This window comes from Protopterus annectens, chromosome 12.part0 (assembly GCF_019279795.1).
Source record: "Protopterus annectens isolate FY-2018-M chromosome 12.part0, PAN1.0, whole genome shotgun sequence".
Taxonomy (NCBI): domain Eukaryota; kingdom Metazoa; phylum Chordata; order Ceratodontiformes; family Protopteridae; genus Protopterus; species Protopterus annectens.
Window position 1 is genome coordinate 654,209,143 of NC_056746.1, and position 19,325 is coordinate 654,228,467.

Genomic DNA, 19,325 nt, shown 5'->3' on the forward strand with positions numbered 1-19,325 from the left:
ACTCTCAGAGACATCTGCTTCTGTCCATCCCCCGAACAAGGAATCCAGGACTATGGACAGGTATGGAAAGCGCATTTTGTCTTCAACGGCCTTTTCTCTCAGATCACTGAACTATATTACCCATTTTATGAGACTGCACTGGATCTCCTGAAGGAGCTAGGAGATACCCTCCAAGGTTCAGTAGCTGAAGAGGTTGCCGACAAAGTATAATCTCAGCTCGCCACCTTTAACTCAGTTGTTAATGCCTCCATGAGACTCATTTCCTATGCAGCTGATGGAGCGAGTAGAGCAGCAGGTTCTGGAATTTCCCTATGGAGACATTCTTGGATGTGCTTATGTGACTTTACGGAACCCTTTAAGTCTTCCTTTGTAAACACCCCATTTGATGGCTCATCATTGTTCGGGCCTAAGGTGAAGGGCACACTGACTAGGAGTGAACAGGAAGGAAAGATTCTGTCTGCCATAAGAGTCCATTTTTCCACGCCTACTAGACCTTATCCCAAAGGTCAGAGAGCTGGTGGTAAGCTGTGGTTCATAAATCACAGAGATCTTTTCAGGACACACATGGTGAAACTTCCCCTAGAAGCAGAGGGGGAAATAATGGAACATGCTGACCTCATGGCAGAGGGGGTCTGCAAAATCAGGGCAACAGAGAATCCTTCTTTGGTAGGCCCTTTCAGTGCTCCTGAAAGGAGGCCCGATTGTCCAGCTCTGGAAGCAGTTGGGGATCACTTATCTTTGTACCCAGAAGCCTGGTGACAACTAACAAAAGACAAATGGGTACAAAGCGTCATATCCAGAGGTTACATCATCCCATTTTCCCTTCCTGCCCCAAAGATGAAAAAAGTTCCGGACGTTCCACTCACTCAAAAGGAACAGGCAACTGTAGAAATTCAAAGGTTGTTAGACAAAAGAGTAATCAAAGATGTCCCCGCAGACCAATTAGGATTTGGAACTTACTCAAGATTTTTTTAGTTCCAAAGAAAACAGGGGAATGGGGACCCATTCTGGATCTCAGGATTCTAAACAAATCAATAAAGAAGAGCAAGTTCTGGATGGTAACATTGCAGTCAGTACTCCCATTCCTGGGAAAAGATGATTGGATGTGCTCTATAGATCTCCAGGATGCGTACTACCACATAAAAATGGACAGGCAGTCCAGGAGACATTTGTGCGTTTGGCTGGAAGCCAGTCACTACCAGTTTCGAGCTCTGCCCTTTGGCCTCATTACAGCCCCCAGAGTGTTCACCAAATGTATGGCAGTAGTAGCGGCTCAGATGAGATGTCTAGGATTCAGGGTGTTTCCATACTTGACGACTGGCTCTTGACCTCCACAACCAGGCATCTGCTGATCAAGGCCAGAAATGCAACCTTGCAACTCTGCTCCCATCTAGGGATTACCATAAACTACAAAAAAATCTGCCTTCGTGCCTTCTCAGCATGTGGTATTCATAGGGGGAGAATTAGACTCAACACAGACGACGGAGAGACTTCCACCAGTAAGGGTCCAATCTCTAAGGTACCAGGTGAGATATCTTATGATAAGAAATAGAGCCCCAGCGGCGATAGTTCTAAAAGCTCTAGGGATTGTGGCAGCAGTAATAGTTTTAGTTCCCCTAGCATGTTTACATATGAGGATTCTTTGGTGGTTGCTATCTACTCAGTGGTCGATGCAGGAACTATCAGTATCTCACAAAATAATCATAACAGAATCTTGCAAAAAGGACCTTCGATGATGGCTACACTCCACTCAAGTGACTCTAGGTCAACCGTTTGTTCAATCCCAGCCAGTAGCCGCTATGACCACGGACACCTCCCAGATAGGGTGGGGGGCATTATCTGGGAAGGACAGTCCAAGGCACCTGGCAGAATCACACACGAGGCCTACTTGCACTTCAGTGTTCTAGAGTTGAGAGTGGTGCTTTTAGCGTTGCAAGCATTCGAGGACTCTCTCCCCCTGAGAACCATTGCAATCCAGATGGACAACATGTCAGTTGTATGGTATATAAACAAACAAGGAGGAACCGGATCTTAGCCCCTATGTTGAGAAGCCTTAAGAGTATGGCAATGGGCAACCCCCTCCCAATGGTTTCTGGTCACAATGCACATCCCAGGAAAATTCAGTGTAACAGCGGATAGACTCAGCAGAGTGATTCTTATGCCTCACGAGTGGTCCCTGAAACAGGAGGTTGCTGAGAAAATTTTCTGAAAATGGGGCCATGCTTGCTGCGACCTGTTTGCGACATCCGAGAGTGTAATCCATTTTATTAAAAAGCTCAAAAAAGCATACATATAATTACAAAATTCAAGAAACACAATCCAAGCAAAATGAGTAATTACAGTGCGACATCCAAGAATGCCAAGTGCAGCAGCTACTTTGCCCTCATTCCCCCCCCCCCGGGGGAGGCACCAAAGGATGCACTTGTACACGATTGGCCCCCTGGTCCTCCTTTACGCGCCTCCCCCCTTTCCACTAATTTCCAAAATCCTTCAGAAAGCCAGTTGTTTGGGAAGGGACTTGCTACTCATTGCTCCATACTGGCCTCATCAAATCTGGTTCCACTGGCCTCATCAAATCTGGTTCCTGACATACTGACACATGCGTCAGGAACGCTCCACCCATTCCTTCAGACCCTCAAACTGACAGCATGGCTGCTCTGATTCCAACAATAGCCAGGTTCCTAACCCTCTCCTCTCAGGTTAAACACATTCTCATTTCTTCTCATAAGTCTTCAACAAGGAAGATTTACAAAAGCAAATGGAAAATATTCTGTTTATGGGCTGCTCATAACCATATTGATCCCTTTTCTGCTCCTATTAGTTTCATCCTAGACTTCCTAGCAAAACTTTTCAATGAAGGTGCAGCTACTATTAGGGTTCAGCTAGCAGGAATCTCAAACTTCCATTTGGGATACTTTGGCTTGAATATATTGTCTTATAAGCTATGCAAGGCGTTTCTCAAAAGTACTACTTTGTTAAGACCACCTATCAGGGACCTTCCAGCGTCTTGGGATTTGAATTTCATTCTGTCATGTATAAATTTTCCTCCCTTCGAACCAGCATCATCTTGAAAATTAAAGTTTTAGACTGGAAAACCATTTTCGTAGTAGCTGTCACCTCTGCTAGAACAGTGTCAAGAGTTGCAAGCATTGTCCATAAAACCCCCATATTTGCTTTTCCATAGAGACATAGAGACAGGGTGTCTTTGCAAACAAACCCCTCTTTTTTTTACCTAAAGTGGTTTCAGAAACAAATTTGAATCAAAGTATTGAGTTACCAGTTTTCTTCCCAAATTTTGAAAACAAAGCAGAGTACACGTTACATCAACTAGACGTACATAGACAGTTACGTTTTTACTTACATAGAACTGCAGAATTCCGAAAATCTGATCAGCTATTTGTTTCCTTTTCAGATTCAAAGAAAGGATTCTCTTTGTCTAAAGTTACGCTTTCTAAATGACTATCAGATTGTATAACTTTTGATTACAAGTCTCAAAATAAAGAACTTCCGAAAAAGTTAAGCTTATTCTACCAGAGCCATTGCTACTTATTCAGCTATTCTGGTTAAGTTGCCTATTGACACTATTTGTGCTGCAGCAACATGGGCTAACCCCCATACCTTTATCACTCATTACAAAGTCGATTTGGCCTCCAGCAGTAGAGCCTCCTTTGGATCCATGGTTCTGAGGATTATTCTCCCGTGAGCCACCCAAGAATCAAGATGCTAGGGTTGCTGTCCCAACCTAGTAAGAATGAAGCTGAGATAGGACAACATCACATAAAGAAGTTATGTAATCACCATAACATTCCATGTGTGTTGTCCATCTTCGCCTTCATTCTTACATCCCACCCTCCTTCCTCTTTCCCTTTCTCTCACTGTTAAAAGACCGGGTCTAACTGTATTGGATCCCCATGATCTCTGCCCTTCTTCATCAGCCTCTGAATCCTTCCTTGGAGTTAGGCATACCTTTATAAATTTAGGGCAAACAAGATCTGGGGACGGTCCCAGTGCATGCTGGGATAGGGAGTTAGCCATGAGCTGACAGAGGACCTCGAGCCTGAAAATAAAGGCCAAGACGGATCCGAGGATTGGATCCAAACCGAACCCAACCTAGTAAGAATGAAGGCGAAGATGGACAACCCACATGGAACGTTATGGTGTGTACATACCTTCTTTTTTATGTGTTTTAATTGAATACTGCAGGTAATCATACTCACATTAATATGGTTTCTTTTCCTTTATAGTATTCATGAACTCGTCAGACATGAAGAAAATGGCTTGATCTTCAGAGATGCATGTGAACTTACAAACCAACTGAAGGTACAGATATAATAGTTATTTTATAAAAAAAAACTGATGCAACACTGGGCTCTTAGAGAGAGAGCGAAAATGTGTATTGGATTATTACTGGACCTGTAAGATATTATAGAATTAGCCCTGTGCTTTACTGCATATATTATTATTTCTGTGCAATAATGTCTGAATGCAACCAGTCCTGCATTTTACATATTGTGTAAACATTTGTATAGAAGAATGTTTAAATGTACCAGTAATTCTAAACATCTTTTATTACTTCCATATAATAATTCTTAATTATATGATTTTTTTTGTCTATGAGCGCACATAAATATATGTAAGCTTGTATGTCATCATTCTGAATACTGATGTAAGCTATTTATGCAGATAACCCACAGAGAGTTCATTAAAACGTTTGACAGTGATAGAGAGCTTTGTTGGCATAGGGGGTAAAAAGCCGTAATTATGGTCTCGGTGACTTGAGTTGAATAGAGGCTCTGGCATCTGTTGAAGCTGGTGTGGGAAAGATGGGGCTTGTCTATCCTGGAGGAAGGGAACAGATCTGGGCTGTCCAGTGCCACAATCTCTTAGCGATAATGTAGAAAGGGCAACATTAAGACAGGCTTTCAGCTATCAAGTTACAAACATGGTAGCCCATATAGTGGGTACGTGGTAGCGTGCCCTCACATGGAGAAAACTTTGTGACTCCTGTAGTGATGCAGGTCACTCATTCCCTGTATAAGAGGAAAGGTTAGAGTCTGAGTCATATGCCATGATCACCAGGATGCTGGTGAGGGCCACAAAGCACCTTCGTTACTACCTTGTGTGACAGTAAGGGGAACAAACAGGCTCATATTCCATTTGGTGCAGCAGACACGATAGCAAATAAGATCTAGAAAAAAATACATTTGCCAGTGATGCAGATAACAGGAAAGTGAGTTTAGTTCTGATAGGAAAATGTATTGTCTGGCTGTGTTCCTGAAAAAGAGATAGATAGTATAGCACTTTGATAAGTGGGATATATGATATGACAGTCCATATTCTTTTACCTATGGAAATCAAGGCTGGCTTGACCCAACTTGTCACCTAAAGCTTATCCTGGCTGCAGAACCCCTCCTCTTTACCTATAATTCTTTGCACAGGAGGAGCCCTCTCTAGATATCTTTTCCTGTGCGTAAGGTTAAATCTTATCAACCAGCAGCCCCAGACTACTGTTTTTAATTTATTTTCAGAGTTTCAAATGAATTTTAGTATTTCCCACTACAGCTTCAGTATTTTCAAGTATGTCTCATCTTCCACTCATTCCTGAGTGTGAAATTGTTGGCATCAGGGTCAGTATTTGAATGTTTGGCTTGTCTGCTTCCCTTTTCTGTGTCATTCTCTTACTGTAAAGATTCTTACTGCACAGATGCAGTGTTTCTTTGAAATGTGGTGTCTGAACTCGACTGGTACCAAGGAACATCTAGTGTCTCTGTTGTTCATTAGACACTGAGTGTATTCTGGTTGTTGTAGCAGCTGACATTGCTTTTCTATAAGCTATAATTATGCTTAGTGCTTCAGACATTAAACATATATTTTTGAGGTTTTTCATGGACCTAAATTTTCTTGAATTTGAGTGAGTTGTTTCTTGGGACACACATCAGTCCTATTTTATATATCAGGGTCAACTGTGGCTTTATGTTGATTTGGCTTGTGATCTTTCAACGTAGTAAGTATATCTGTGAGGTTGTCTTTTTTATAGGTGTAAATGCTTATATCGTTGTTATAATTATGCTGTTTCTAGCTTGGAATTTGTATTTTTGAGATTCTTTTTGATGTGCATGTTTTTTTTTTTTGTTTGTTTTTTTTTTTGTTGTTTTTTTTAACAGTTGAGCCAGTTGTTCTCAGTTTGGCCCTCTCACCAACCCTGTTTCAGCTTTGTTGTCATTTGTGGCTGCATATTGACATGGTTTGCGCACTTTACTGCCTAACTCATGTCAGCATCAACCTTGGTTTTGAGTCGGATGTCAGTTTCCAGGAAGGTCAATTCCTTACTTGGCATTAAGGGGATTTTCTATATCGGCTTTGAGCCTAGGTCTAGATGGAATGAAGACCTTATGACATGTTTGATTGCAGATGAGAATGGAGTAGAGCACAGTCCTGACCTTAGTACTCTTTTTCAAACATGAACTTCTTTGGTGCCTAACTGGAGCATCTGTGCTGGAAATTGTGCTGACATTGGCTTTCTTAAAACCAACTGTCCTCCTCAGCACTCACCTGGATTCTCTGGTTCAGTGCTGAGTCCTTTCAACTTTGATATGGGCCTTTTCAGAGCTGGTCATTTGGTTCTGTCTTGACATTGGCCTCAGTTTTCAAAAACTGATATGAGCGTTCTTGGGGCTAACCATCCTTCTTGACACCTACCTTTCTTATGTCTTGTCACTAATCTTAGTGCTCCAGTTTGTCATCAGTAATGTTGGTACCAGTGTAGGCCTGCTTTTTTTCTGGGGCTTGAACCTAAGGCTGAATCCCATGTAGCGATTTTTAATTCAGTACTGTCTAGTGTTGCAGACCCCCCACTCTTCTTCACTGTTTTGACTGGAGATGGAATTTGCACATTATTCTTTTACCAGCTGCCATACCACAGTACTTCCTGTCCTGATCATTGTACAAAGTTTTTCAGTTGGTGGTTTATATGACAAAAAGGTATACAAGTTCTTCCACCCCTTTTTGAGAGATATGTATAAAATTATGTCACCTTGTTGCTAAGTAGGTTATTCTTACAATCTGAAGTAGTTTACTTCATTTGATCTTCAATCTGTGGATACCGGATCCCAGCCGGCAACTTCACTAGCATCTGCTCCGAGTTCCAAGCTCCTCCCCTTACCCACAGTACACCACCACTTCCTTCCAAGATCTTGTTTGCCACGGCTATCCAATGCATTGTGATTCTTGTGAGTAGGTTGTTTCCCGGTGATTAGTGTTTTTTGTTGTTAGTATAGGTTTCCTCTCTTCCTCCCCATCACTGGTGTATCGAGTTTAGGGTTTGTTTCTTAGTTTTTAGGTAGTTAGGTAGATGTCCTTCAAGGATGCATCTGCAGTCCTTACAAATGGGTTGTCCTGTCGTCAGGCAGCCCTTCGGTCGGCCGGATTCCAAAGTCTGGGTCTGGCCTCGGCTGGTGTCGCACTTCACCCGACGTCATAGCTGCAGTTCTTCGGGTATAAAGGCATCAGCCGACGCCATTTTCCTCTGTCTTTCTTGCCGCGTGGTGCCCGAAGCAGAAGCTGTTCGCAAGTGCAGGTCGGTCAGATCCAGAGATTACTACTACCGAATACTACTTCGAAGACTTCTAAAAAGCTAAGTACCCCGTTGGGGACTCTTTCTTGCCTCAGCCGATGTCAGAAAAAGTGAATAACTGTTTAACTTGTGGGAAACAAATACCTCATAAAGATTTCCACTCTTACTGCTTGCCTTGTTTAGGCCCAGACCACGACGCAGCAGCTTGTTTAGCCTGTGCTTCTTTCAACCGACGGACGCTTAGACGTCGGTCGGAGTTTGCTGAACAGTTTTTCGGCTCAGATTTCGCGTACATAATGCCGTCGGATCCTCCGACTTCACAAGTTGTTAAGAAACGCAAAGAAAAGGACCGACACTCGCGGTCCGCGGTTTCGGCCGAAACCGCGGTTAAGCAAACCGCGAGTGTCTCGGTTTCGGCCGAAACCGAGCAAACGGTTCTAACTTCAGCCGAATCCATGACTACTACCGAGGCCCCTTCTAACCTGGTTGAATCGGCCTCTGAATTTCAACCTGCTACTGTGGTTTCACAAGAATTATCGGACACCATCCCTTTGGATGTTTCAACCCCTGCACGTGGTGCTGCTAGGCCGCCTGCAGCCATGTCCATAAAGGCCTTTGCCAGGGCTAAAGCAGCCAAAACTTCTAAGTCTGTGCCTGTTAAGCCCCCTCTCACAGGCCCAGCTCCAGTTCCCAAATGCTTACTCTGGCAGAGGATCTCATCTCTTTAATAAGGGGATCCCAACCTCATCCAGACAGGGCTTCTCAACCACCTCCAGAAAAGAGACCTAGAGCAGAGCCCCCTGAGCCAGTGTCCTCAGATGATTCTTCTGATGATTCAGACAATACAGACCATCCAGAGGCTCCTTTTCTCCTTATGAAGACTCCGATGCTGAGGAATCGATTCCTTCTGCCTCTCCACCAGAGGAATTTTCCTTTGGGGAAACCTTACATGCCATGAGGGAGCAATTTCAATGGCAGGGGCAAGATTTCTCAGATTCCAGGAAAAGGCTTAGGACTTTTTTGCATTTACCACAACATAGGCCTTTAGCTATACCTCCAGTTCTTCCTGTTGTAGATGATGCATTTAATGATGCCTGCACTGCTCCTGATACTTTGCCTCCAGCCCCTGCTAAGCCCGATAGGTTCTACAGGGTCCCGGACACACATCACCATTTATACAAGGCTCCTTTTGCAGATCCCGAGACTATCTCCCAGGGGCCTAAGGCAGTAGCTTCGACCTCAGTTAAAAATCCCCTCCCTCTGAAAGGGAATCCAGGTCCTTAGAGATGGGGTAAAAAGTATACACCTCTGCTACTCTCTCAGCTAGGGCATTGAACTGTCAGTTTCATATGATCCAATACCAGGAGTTTATGCTTGATCAGTTAACTAAGAAACTGTCCTCTGATGACTCTTTAGATAAGAAATATGTTCTAGAAATGGTGCATAACATTCAGCAGGTTAGTAACCATTCTTTAAAATGTGGCTATGATGCACTGGAGGCTTCCTTTAGATCAGCCATGACTGGCACAGTTATCAGAAGGCATGCATGGTTGAAAGAACAGGTCTTGCGGATCATGTTAAAGCAAAACTGTTAGATGCTCCTATGGATAAGGTCAATTTATTTGGTTCTCCTGCTCAGCAGGTACTGAAGAAAATGGAAGAGAAGGCAAAATCTGTACAAACAGTGAAAGATTTCTTACAGGTTCAGCCTCCAAGGTTTAGCAGGAACTGGCCTTCCAAAAATTGGTCCTTTCCAGACTCCTCTAAAACACAGAGAGGCAGGAATAGGCGTTCAAGAGGCAGAAACCAATCCAGAGGAGGTGCCTACAGGGGACGCCAGTGGCAAGGTAACAATCAGCGAGGCACAGACACAACTACTACCACTGCAACAGGACAATCACAGTGACTTGGCTCTGACACCGCCTACCAGGGAACAAATAGCAGCACCCTTAGGCGGAAAGTTAGCCTTATTTTCAAAAAACTGGCACTGCATCACAAGAGACAAGTGGATTTTGCAAACTATAGACCAAGGCTACAGGTTTCATTTCCATACTTTACCAGGAAAAAGAGGAATGCCAAACCTACCACCAAATCAAAAGACAGAAGCTCTAAAACAAATAGCTCAATTAGCAAAGATGAGAGCTGTGGAAAGGGTACCATCTATGGAACAAGGAAAGGGAATTTACTCCAGACTCTTCCTGGTACCAAGAAAAGACAAAAATTGGAGGCCTATTCTCGACCTGTCCGCTTTAAACACATTCATCATTGTTCCAAAATTCAAAATGCTGACCCTACAGCAACTTCTTCCCATGCTGGGCAAGGAGTCTTGGCTGGTGACTCTAGATCTCAAGGAGGCATACCTGCACGTCCCCATACGACCAAATTGCAGAAGATACCTCAGATTTCTTGCAGGATCAGAGCATTATCAATTCTCAGCATTGCCCTTTGGCTTATCTACTGCGCCCAGAGTGTTCACGAAATGCCTGGCATCAGTAATCGCTCACTGCAGGCTTCAGGGAATCCAAATATATCCATACCTGGGCGACTGCCTGATACAAGCGGACAACAGAAACAAGCTAACAGAAGACTTACAAAGAGTCATTTGCTTACTGTAAGCCCTGGGATATACAGTCAATATAAAAAAATCAAGACTGATACCATCCCAAAGAATAACCTTCTTAGGTGCAGAATTGGACACAGCAAAACAGATGGCATTCCTAACTGCAGAAAAACAAGAACAACTTCCTCTCTACTTCTTGGCATTAACAAAGCAGAACCAACTAACAGCAAGGAAAGTACTGCAGGCCTTGGGCTTCATGGCATCCTGCATAATCCTGGTCCCTCATGCCAGACTACATATGAGAAAGCTACAGTGGTACCTGAAGAATTTATGGTCTCAACACAGGCACAGCCTAGAAACCGAAATACCACTAATCCCATGCCTGAAACAAGAGTTCCTATGGTGGGCTCAGGCATGCCAGTCAAACCCAGGTTTGCCCTTCCACAGCATTCAACCAAGCCAAACCTTCACAACGGACGCCTCAGACCTCGGTTGGGGGCCCACATGCTGGACAAGTGCATACAAGGCTTATGGACTCAAGATCAGCTGCACCTGCACATAAATCAAAAGGAAATGCTGGCAGTAAAACTGGCAATCCAGAATTTCAGACCATTCCTCCAAGAAGGGCAGTTGATGATAAGGACAGACAACACCACAGTCATGTGGTACATCAACAAACAGGGAGGCACTCATTCATACCCTCTATGCCGGATGGCACTGGACCTATGGAATATGGCTCTGAGCTACAACATTCAGTTACAAGCAATTTTTGTACCGGGAAAAGAAAACATCCTAGCAGACATATTAAGCAGAACTACCTCGGATGCTCACGAATGGATGCTACACCCGGACATCTTCAAGGCCATCACAAGGAAATGGGGGCTACCACAAATAGACCTATTCGCATCCCCACTCAATCACCAGCTCAAGAAATTCTGCACAAGGACGTACCACCCACTTGCTTGGAAGGTGGACTCTCTATCCTTCAGTTGGAAAAGCCTGACAGCATATGCATTCCCACCTATTCCTTTGATGCACATGGTGCTATTGAAAATCAAAGAGGAACGTCCAAGGATCATTCTGATAGCTCCAGACTGGCCAAGACAACATTGGTACCCATTACTGAGGAGCATGTCTCAGGGGCAAATGTGGACACTACCCCTGATTCCTTTGCTGTTAACTCAGAGCGGCTACAACACCCTGCATCCAAACCTGAAAACTCTGCAGCTGACTGCCTGGAACATTACATAAGAGCAACTAACCCAGATTTATCCCAAAGGGTTAAAGACATTATACTTGAGGCCCGCAGACCTTCAACAAGAAGGAACTATGCAGGAAAATGGAAAAGATTTCTCATTTGGAGTACTGAAAGGGGAAAAGATGTGTCAAAGGTAGACATAGCCAACGTCCTGGAGTATTTGGCAGAGCTTTTCCATACAGGCCTGTCCTATTCCTCCATCAAGATACATGCATCAGCTATTTCTGCAGAATACAGCTTCGATCCCCGTCTTCTCGCATCCTCTACTCAGGCAGTTTCTGAGAGGAATTAAAAATGTAAAACCTCCTAGGAAACCACCATTGCCAGCATGGGACTTGAACTTTGTGCTAGAAAAATTGACACTCCCCCCTTTCGAACCAGCAGCAACAGCAGAACTTCAACACCTATCCTGGAAAACTGCTTTCCTGCTGGCAATTACCTCAGCAAGAAGGGTTTCTGAACTACAGGCTTTAATGGCAGTACAACCCTTCCTAATCTTCCATCAAGACAGAGTGTCCATGAGAACAAATCCTATATTTATGCCTAAGGTTGTATCCAGAGTGTCTTTAAACCAGGCTATCCATCTACCTACATTCTTCCCCAACGCACAGAACAGGGGGGAAAGACTGCTGCATACTTTGGATGTACATAGACAGTTGCGCTACTACCTGGACAGAACCAAGGGCAATAGAAAAACTGACCAGCTTCTGGTAGCATATGCAACAGGAAGGGAAGGAAAAGCAATTTCAAAACAGACAATCTCCAAGTGGATAGGAAATTGCATCAGATTCTGCTACTCCTACCATGGAAAGCAAACTCCACAGAACATAAGGCCTCATTCTACAAGGGCTACAGCCACTACCACAGCTTTCTTACGAGGAGTGGCTACCAAGGACATTATAGAGGCTGCTACTTGGACCTCCGTGCATACATTTGCCAAGCATTATAACTTAACTTTATATTCTAGATCCCGAGCAGGGTTTGCCACTGCTGTTTTGCAAGGGATCCTAACTACACCATAATTTCTTCTTCCTCCTCCCCTAGTTTGGCTATGGTATTCTACCCATTTGTAAGGACTGCAGATGCATCCTTGAAGGACATAGTACAGTTTTGTACCTACCATAAATGTAGATGTCCGAACAGGAATGCATCTGCAGTCAGGATTACCCACCCTCCTTCCCCTCTGAGGTATTCCTAGGGTATTTGCCCATCTAATAGCTAGCTGGGGGGGATCTCTTATGGTGTATTTGTTTGTATATATGTACATACATGCTTATTTTTTTGTTTGCCTTCTACTATTTGGAAACATTGGCATTTATCCAAAATTTAGCTATCCAAGAGGGCAACTGGCATCTGGGGCAAGAAACACTGAGGAAAATGGCGTCGGCTGATGCCTTTATACCCGAAGAACTGCAGCTATGATGTCGGGTGAAGTGCGACACCAGCCGAGGCCAGACCCAGACTTTGGAATCCGGCCGACCGAAGGGCTGCCTGACGACAGGACAACCCATTTGTAAGGACTGCAGATGCATTCCTGTTCGGACATCTACATTTATGGTAGGTACAAAACTGTACTTTTGTAGTAGTTTGTCTTCCCCTTCCCCTCCTCAGCCTTCTGAGTGCTTGTCTGAGTGTGTGGTGAGCGGATTGTGTTTCCTAAAGTTTGTTCTTGTTGTGTAGTGAGATACGTCGGATCTCCCTAAACAAGTTTACAAGAGATGCGAGAGTGTGGCCACAAATTGTCACCTGCTGATGGCCACACTCTTTGCGTGCTTTGTTTGGGTGCAGCCCGTTTAACCACCGATTGCTCTATTTGTGTGGGTTTTAACCCATGCGCCCTTAAGGACCGGCTGGCCAAATAAGTTATTAAGGGCCTGCTCCCTTCTACGGAGGTGGCCGCCTCCTTTTCTGCTTCGGTCACAGCTGTCGCTGTTGCTGTGACCGCCTCTCCTTCTACTCCTGTCCTTCCTTCTCCTCCCTCCCAGGCTGGGACTTATCCTCTTGCTGCTAGGCCTGTGGAAGCAGAGTGTAGAAAAGGCAGAGAGAAGGAGAGAGAGCACAAACCTGAGAAAAGAAAGAGGTCCCCGGACCTTTCACTCCAACTGGACCTCCTACCAAAAGTCAGCCTAGGCACCGTGACTCCCCTCGGCTCCAATCTTCTAGGTTTTCTCCAGAGCCGGAGGAGCCCAGACCACCCTCTAGAGCCTTGGTTCCTTGACCCGCCAGGTCGGAGTCCATCGCTTCGTCACGGTCTACCCACAGTCTTTCTGAAGTCGACATGGATAAAATGATGTGAAAATTTATTCGCACACAAATTCAGATGGGTGTCTTGCCAGCCCTCTCTCCCTTTGGAGGGGGGGGGGGGTGTTTGCTTCCCTTCTGTACACCTGTATTTCCTTCTCCGATCTGACCCCCGTTTTTGGAGTACATGGATCCAAGAGTGCCCTTAGTCAGTAGGTTGGTGCTGATAGTACCTGTCTCCTCGATGCTGGCAGCTACCTGGAGCATGTCGGATCCGACTAGTTCATATCTGAGTGGCTCTCTGAGCCATAGCCTGGGTGTCGGATCCGAGGGGGTAGAGCTATTTCCATCGGCTCCGACCTTGTCGGGTCACGGCCCCCCCCTCGGAGCGCTGTCTACTTTGGGCCCGGCTCCGATTTCCGTGTCAGGTCCAGGGAGAGAGGTTCCCTTAATAGTGTTCCAGGAAGCTCACTCTCCCTCGGCGTTCGATGTTGTGGAAAGGGTTCTCTCCAATGGATCGAGGCCCCTGACTATATCTTCGGACTCCATCCCAACGCCTTCTGTTTTGTATGTGAATCCCATCATTTTACCACAGGGACAGCCCATGCTCGAGGAGCCCCAGGCGGTTCCCCCAGAGGAACAACAAGTGGTATGCAAGTTACCTCTGGAAAGCCCCACCGGAGAGGTTCCTTGCAAGCATACATGCAAGAGGAGGCACTTAGAATCCTCCCCGGAGTCCCTCAGTAAGGACACGGATTTGGATGATGGGAAGGTTCCCCCAGATCACCTCCCAAGGATGTCTCCTTTGGAGACATCGTGGAAATCTTGCGCCAGCAGGGAAGTTGGTCCTCCCCAGAACCTTTCTCGGATGAATACATGTTCCATCTACTTCCTGGGTGTCCCCTCCCGCAGATCCTTTAGTGGACTTGGTCACCTCACGGGCTTGGAAGGAGCCGGACACTATGGAACCAATTCCTAAATGCCCGGACAAAATATTGAGCCCCCCTATAGACAGACTGGCTTGGAATAAAGGGTCCCCTGTAGATGCTGTGGTGGTAGCAGCCACCACCAAAAAGGAACTAGCCCAGGAGAGGAGTTCTTTCCATCCTCCTGCCCTGCGTCTAGGATGATGGACCGCCTAGGGAAACGGGTTTATGCATCAGCAACCTTTTCTGTCAGGGTGCTGAACTATCTGGCTCACGTTACTAGATTACAGCGCAACGTGGTTAATGAACTGGCTGAGTCTCCCTCAAAGTCCATGTCGCAGGAGGACAGGGCTATGTTCTCCGTGAAGATTGCTACCTTGACAGTGGTTTCAAACACGTCTATGCAACTCCTCTCACAAGCGACTGAAGGAGCGGCTAGGGCGGCTGGGTCCAGCGTGTCCATGAGGCATAATGCCTGGCTCAGATTATTTCAGTTCACGGAACCCTTCAGGGAGTCTTTTGCGAGGGCCCAGTATGATGGCTCTTCCCTCTTTGGTAAGACCGTCTGAGACACCTTGGTCCAGAGTGAGAAAGATGGGAAGGCACTGTCTGCTGTCGGAATCCGCTTCTCGAACCCTCAAAGATCCTTTTCCCGGAATCAGCGAGGGCAAAAGATGATGTGGCTCTGGAAGTCTCAGTATTCCCAGGACACTCAGGGTTCTTCTTCCCCTAGAGGCAGAGGGGGACAAGATAGACGCTGGCCCAGAGGCAGAGGGGGTCTGAGAAATTTTGGGTCTCGAGAACCGTTCTCAGACAAGCCCACGCAACAACCCTGAGGGGTTGCCCAACTGCTCTGCTCTGGAGGCAGTCAGGGGTCACCTGTTATTGCACCTGATGGCATGGGTGTCTGTGTCATCAGACCATTGTGTGCTTCAGATAATTTCCAGAGGCTATTCAGAACCTTTAGTGGACTTGGTCACCTCGCGGGCATGGAAGGAGATGGACACTGTAGAACCAAACCCTAAATGCCCGGAAAAAATATTGAGCCCCCCTATAGACAGACCAGCTTGGAATAAAGGGTCCCCTGTAGATGCTATGGTGGTAGCAACCACCACCAAAAAGGAACTAGCCCAGGAGAGTTCCTCAGTTCCTCCTACACCTTACAAACACCTCCCAGACGTACCACACATGCAAAGGGAGGCAGCAGCACTAGAAGATGATCTTCGTATTTCACTATTGCAATCATCACATTTGGGTTGTTGATGTAGCGTAGTGGTGAGAGCACTGGTTTAGGATGCAAAACATGCATGGTTCAAATCCCAGCTGTACTTTTCCAAGCTGCTAGAGAAACAAGCCATCGAACCCATCCCCCTGATCAGTCCGGATAAGGGTATCTACTCCAGGTTATTTTTGTTGCCAAAAAAGATGGGGGACTTAAGGCCCATTCTGGACCTATCTACTCTGAAAATGTCAGTTGCCAAAGAGAAGTTCCGGATGGTCACTTTACAGTCCATCATGCCATACCTGCAAGAGAGTGACTGGATGTGCTCGTTCGACCTCCAGGACGCTTACTATCACATAAAGATGCACAGAAGCTCCAGGAGGTTTCTCCACTTCCAGCTAGGAGCCAATCATTATCAGTTTCGAGCCCTACCCTTTGGTCTCACCACAGCCCCCAGGGTGTTCACCAAGGTGATGGCATTAGTAGTGGCTCACCTGAGGCTTCAGGGGATTCAGGTCTACCCTTACCTGGATGACTGGCTCCTTATTGCTCCCACCAAGCGTCTACTTTGTCGGACCGGAGATTATTTCCTAAAGCTTGCACACTATCTAGGGATTATAGTCAGTACAGCCAAATCTTTTCTAAAGCCTGTCCAGGTGGTAGAATACATAGGGGCACAGATAGACACGCTACAGACAAAAGTTTTCCTGACCTCGGAGAGATTTCGAAACTTAAGGATGCATGTCACCTTCCATCAGCAGAGTCAGTCCTAAGGGCCCTAGGTTCTATGGCAGCGACAATAACACTCCTACCATGTGCTCGGTTACATATGCAAATACTACAGTGGACTCTAGCAGTGCAATGGTCCTTGTTGGATCTGCCGTTGTCGCACTCAATAGACTTCAGATGAGTCTGCAGGTCGTCCCTTCTTTGGTGGATGCAGTCTTCGGAAATCTTGGAGGGATGACCTTTTCTTCCAGTTCCTGCGCAGGCCACAGTGACCACGGATGCCTCCCAACTAGGGTGGGGGGGCATTGTTTGGGAAGGACAGGCCAAGGCATGTGGTCCCCGACTGAGACCAGTTTGCATATAAACGTTCGGGAGATGAGGGCGGTCCTTTTAGAGTTGCAGGCCCTTCATGCCTTTCTACCTCTGGGAACCATTGCAATCCAGTCAGACAACATGTCTGAGGTCTGGTATATCAACAAACAGGGAGGGACCAGATCTTACCCCCTTTGTCACGACGCCATGAGAGTTTAGGAATGGGTGATCTCTACCAGTCGTTTTCTGGTAGCAACGCATATTCCAGGATGGTCCAACATTCTAGCAGACAAACTAAGCCAGATTATTCTGATGCCTTATGAGTGGTCTCTGAAGCCTTCAGCAGCGGAGCAGACCTTTCTAGAGTGGGGCCGGCCTTGCTGCGATCTCTTCGCATCTCCTTCCAATGCAAAGTGCAGCGAGTTCTTTGCTTTGAACCCACAGCCGGGGGAGTCCCCCAGAGATGCTGTAGTCTATGCTTGGCTTCCCGGTCTTCTTTATGCTTATCTTCCTGTACCTCTTATTCTGAAGTTTCTACAGAAAGCTTGTCGACTGGGGAACAAAGTGATCCTCATTGCCCTGTTTTGGCCTCGCCAGGTATGGTTTCCCTTCCTTTGGTCTCATCTTCTAGCTCCACCTTGGATCCTGCATTCCATTCAGGATCTCATTTTGCACCCCTTGAGGGTCCTTCATCCTAATCTGGACAGTCTGAGGCTCATAGCTTGGCTGCTCCAGTTCCCTTAATTGCTAGGACTCCTGGATTGTCTTCTTCGGTCAGGTCTATTCTGGTGTCAGCTCATAAGTCTTCCACCAGGAAGATTAATCGCAACAAATGGAAGTGTTTTTACTTTTGGGCTTCTCAAAGGAGTTTAGATCCGTTCACGGCTCCCGTTATGGCTATTCTTGATTTTTTGGCAAATATTTTTCAACAAGGAACTAGCTCGTCTACGGTCAAGGTTGAACTAGCCGCCATTTCTCATTTTCATGTGGGTGAGAATTCTGCTTCTTTAGCCTCTTCTAGATTGTGCAAAGCTTTTATTAAAGGTACCTTTCTCTTACGTCCTCCGGTCAAAGATCCCATTCCCCCATGGAACCTTACTGTGGTACTTTAAGCGTTGGTTGCTCCTCCATTTGAACATGCAGCAACCACAGATCTTAAATTTTTGTCTTGGAAGACAGCATTTCTAGTGGCTATTACCTCTGCAAGGAGGGTTTCAGAACTGCAAGCATTGTCTGCCAAGGTTCCATACATGATTTTCCACAAGGACAGGGTTTCTCTTCACACCAATCTTTCTTTTCTCCCAAAAGTAGCATCGGAGGTTAATATCAATCAAACTATCAATTTACGTGTTTTCTTTCCAAATTTTGCAAACAAAATGGAGTACAAGTTACATTTGTTGGATGTTCATAGACAGTTACGGTTCTGTTTGCACAGGACCAAAACCTTTTGTAAATCTGACCAGTTGTTTGTGTCCTTTTCTAAACCTTTTTAGGGTAAAGCTATCTCTAAGGTCACCACTGTTAGGTGAATCTCCCTATGTATCCTTCAGATCTACAAGGATAAAGGTTTGTCTCCTCCGGTGTTTTTGGGATCGGGTTGTTCAGCGTAAGGTGCAGCAAACTCTATCTGAGGGTTGGAAGGTAGTGGTGGTGTATTATGGGTAAGAGGAGGAGCTTGGAGCTCGGAGCAGATACTTGTGAAGTTGCCGACTCGGATCCGGTACCCACAGGTTGAAGACAAGTGAAGGAGAACTACTCAAATGGAACATTATGGTGAGTACATAACTTCTTTGTCACTTTATATAACCATTTTCTCTATTTTTCCTGTCTTAACTGACAAACTGGAGGTGGGACTTTCTTAGGTTCATAGGTAAGTACTAGGCTAGCTGCCCTTGTGGGCCATTTTAAGACTAGACAATTTCCCTTTTAAACATGAGAATCAAACCCTGTGCCTTGTGTCTGTGAGTTAAACACCTTAACCATTATAGCAGCTCCTGATTGTACCCCCTAACACTTTGCACCTGAGGTGTTTGCCCCCTCTGCCCCCACCCATGCTAAGCTTCTATGTGAAGATATTGGGACAGGAATTTATGAACACACTTAAAACTGTTCTCCACTGTCACTCCATAAGGTATACACCCAAATTAACAGTAACAGTTTACTGTTAAGAAAAATGCCCACTAAGGAATTAAATAGAATTTTTTTTCTAAATAGATGAGAGAGAGAGACAGACAGGCACCCAGCCTAAGTGGCACAAAGGAGTCGAGGCCAAAGAAAACCGCTCTAAACTATATTAAATGGTAAACTTTAATAACAACAAGATTATCAAACAGGTATGAACAATATTTATATCTATGTAATAACTTCTGCTTCTCTCAGGAATCAGGTGGAGCTGTGTTATGCATCAGTTAATATTTCCCATATAAAATATTAACTGTAGCATGATCCCAGTTATTCTTATTAGAGATAATATATAATTATTGGCCATGGGATGGGTAAGGCCA

At 45.5% G+C, this 19,325-nt stretch overlaps 1 protein-coding gene across 1 annotated transcript in view; it reads left to right on the plus strand.

Annotated features, from left to right (window-relative positions):
• Positions 1-19,325, plus strand: part of ALG1 (ALG1 chitobiosyldiphosphodolichol beta-mannosyltransferase) — a 634,420-nt gene that overhangs the window by 600,975 nt on the left and 14,120 nt on the right. The window contains exon 12 of the mRNA XM_044089785.1: positions 4,245-4,320. Within this exon, the coding sequence (XP_043945720.1) occupies positions 4,245-4,320 (76 nt within the window). The remainder of the gene's footprint in view (positions 1-4,244; positions 4,321-19,325) is intronic.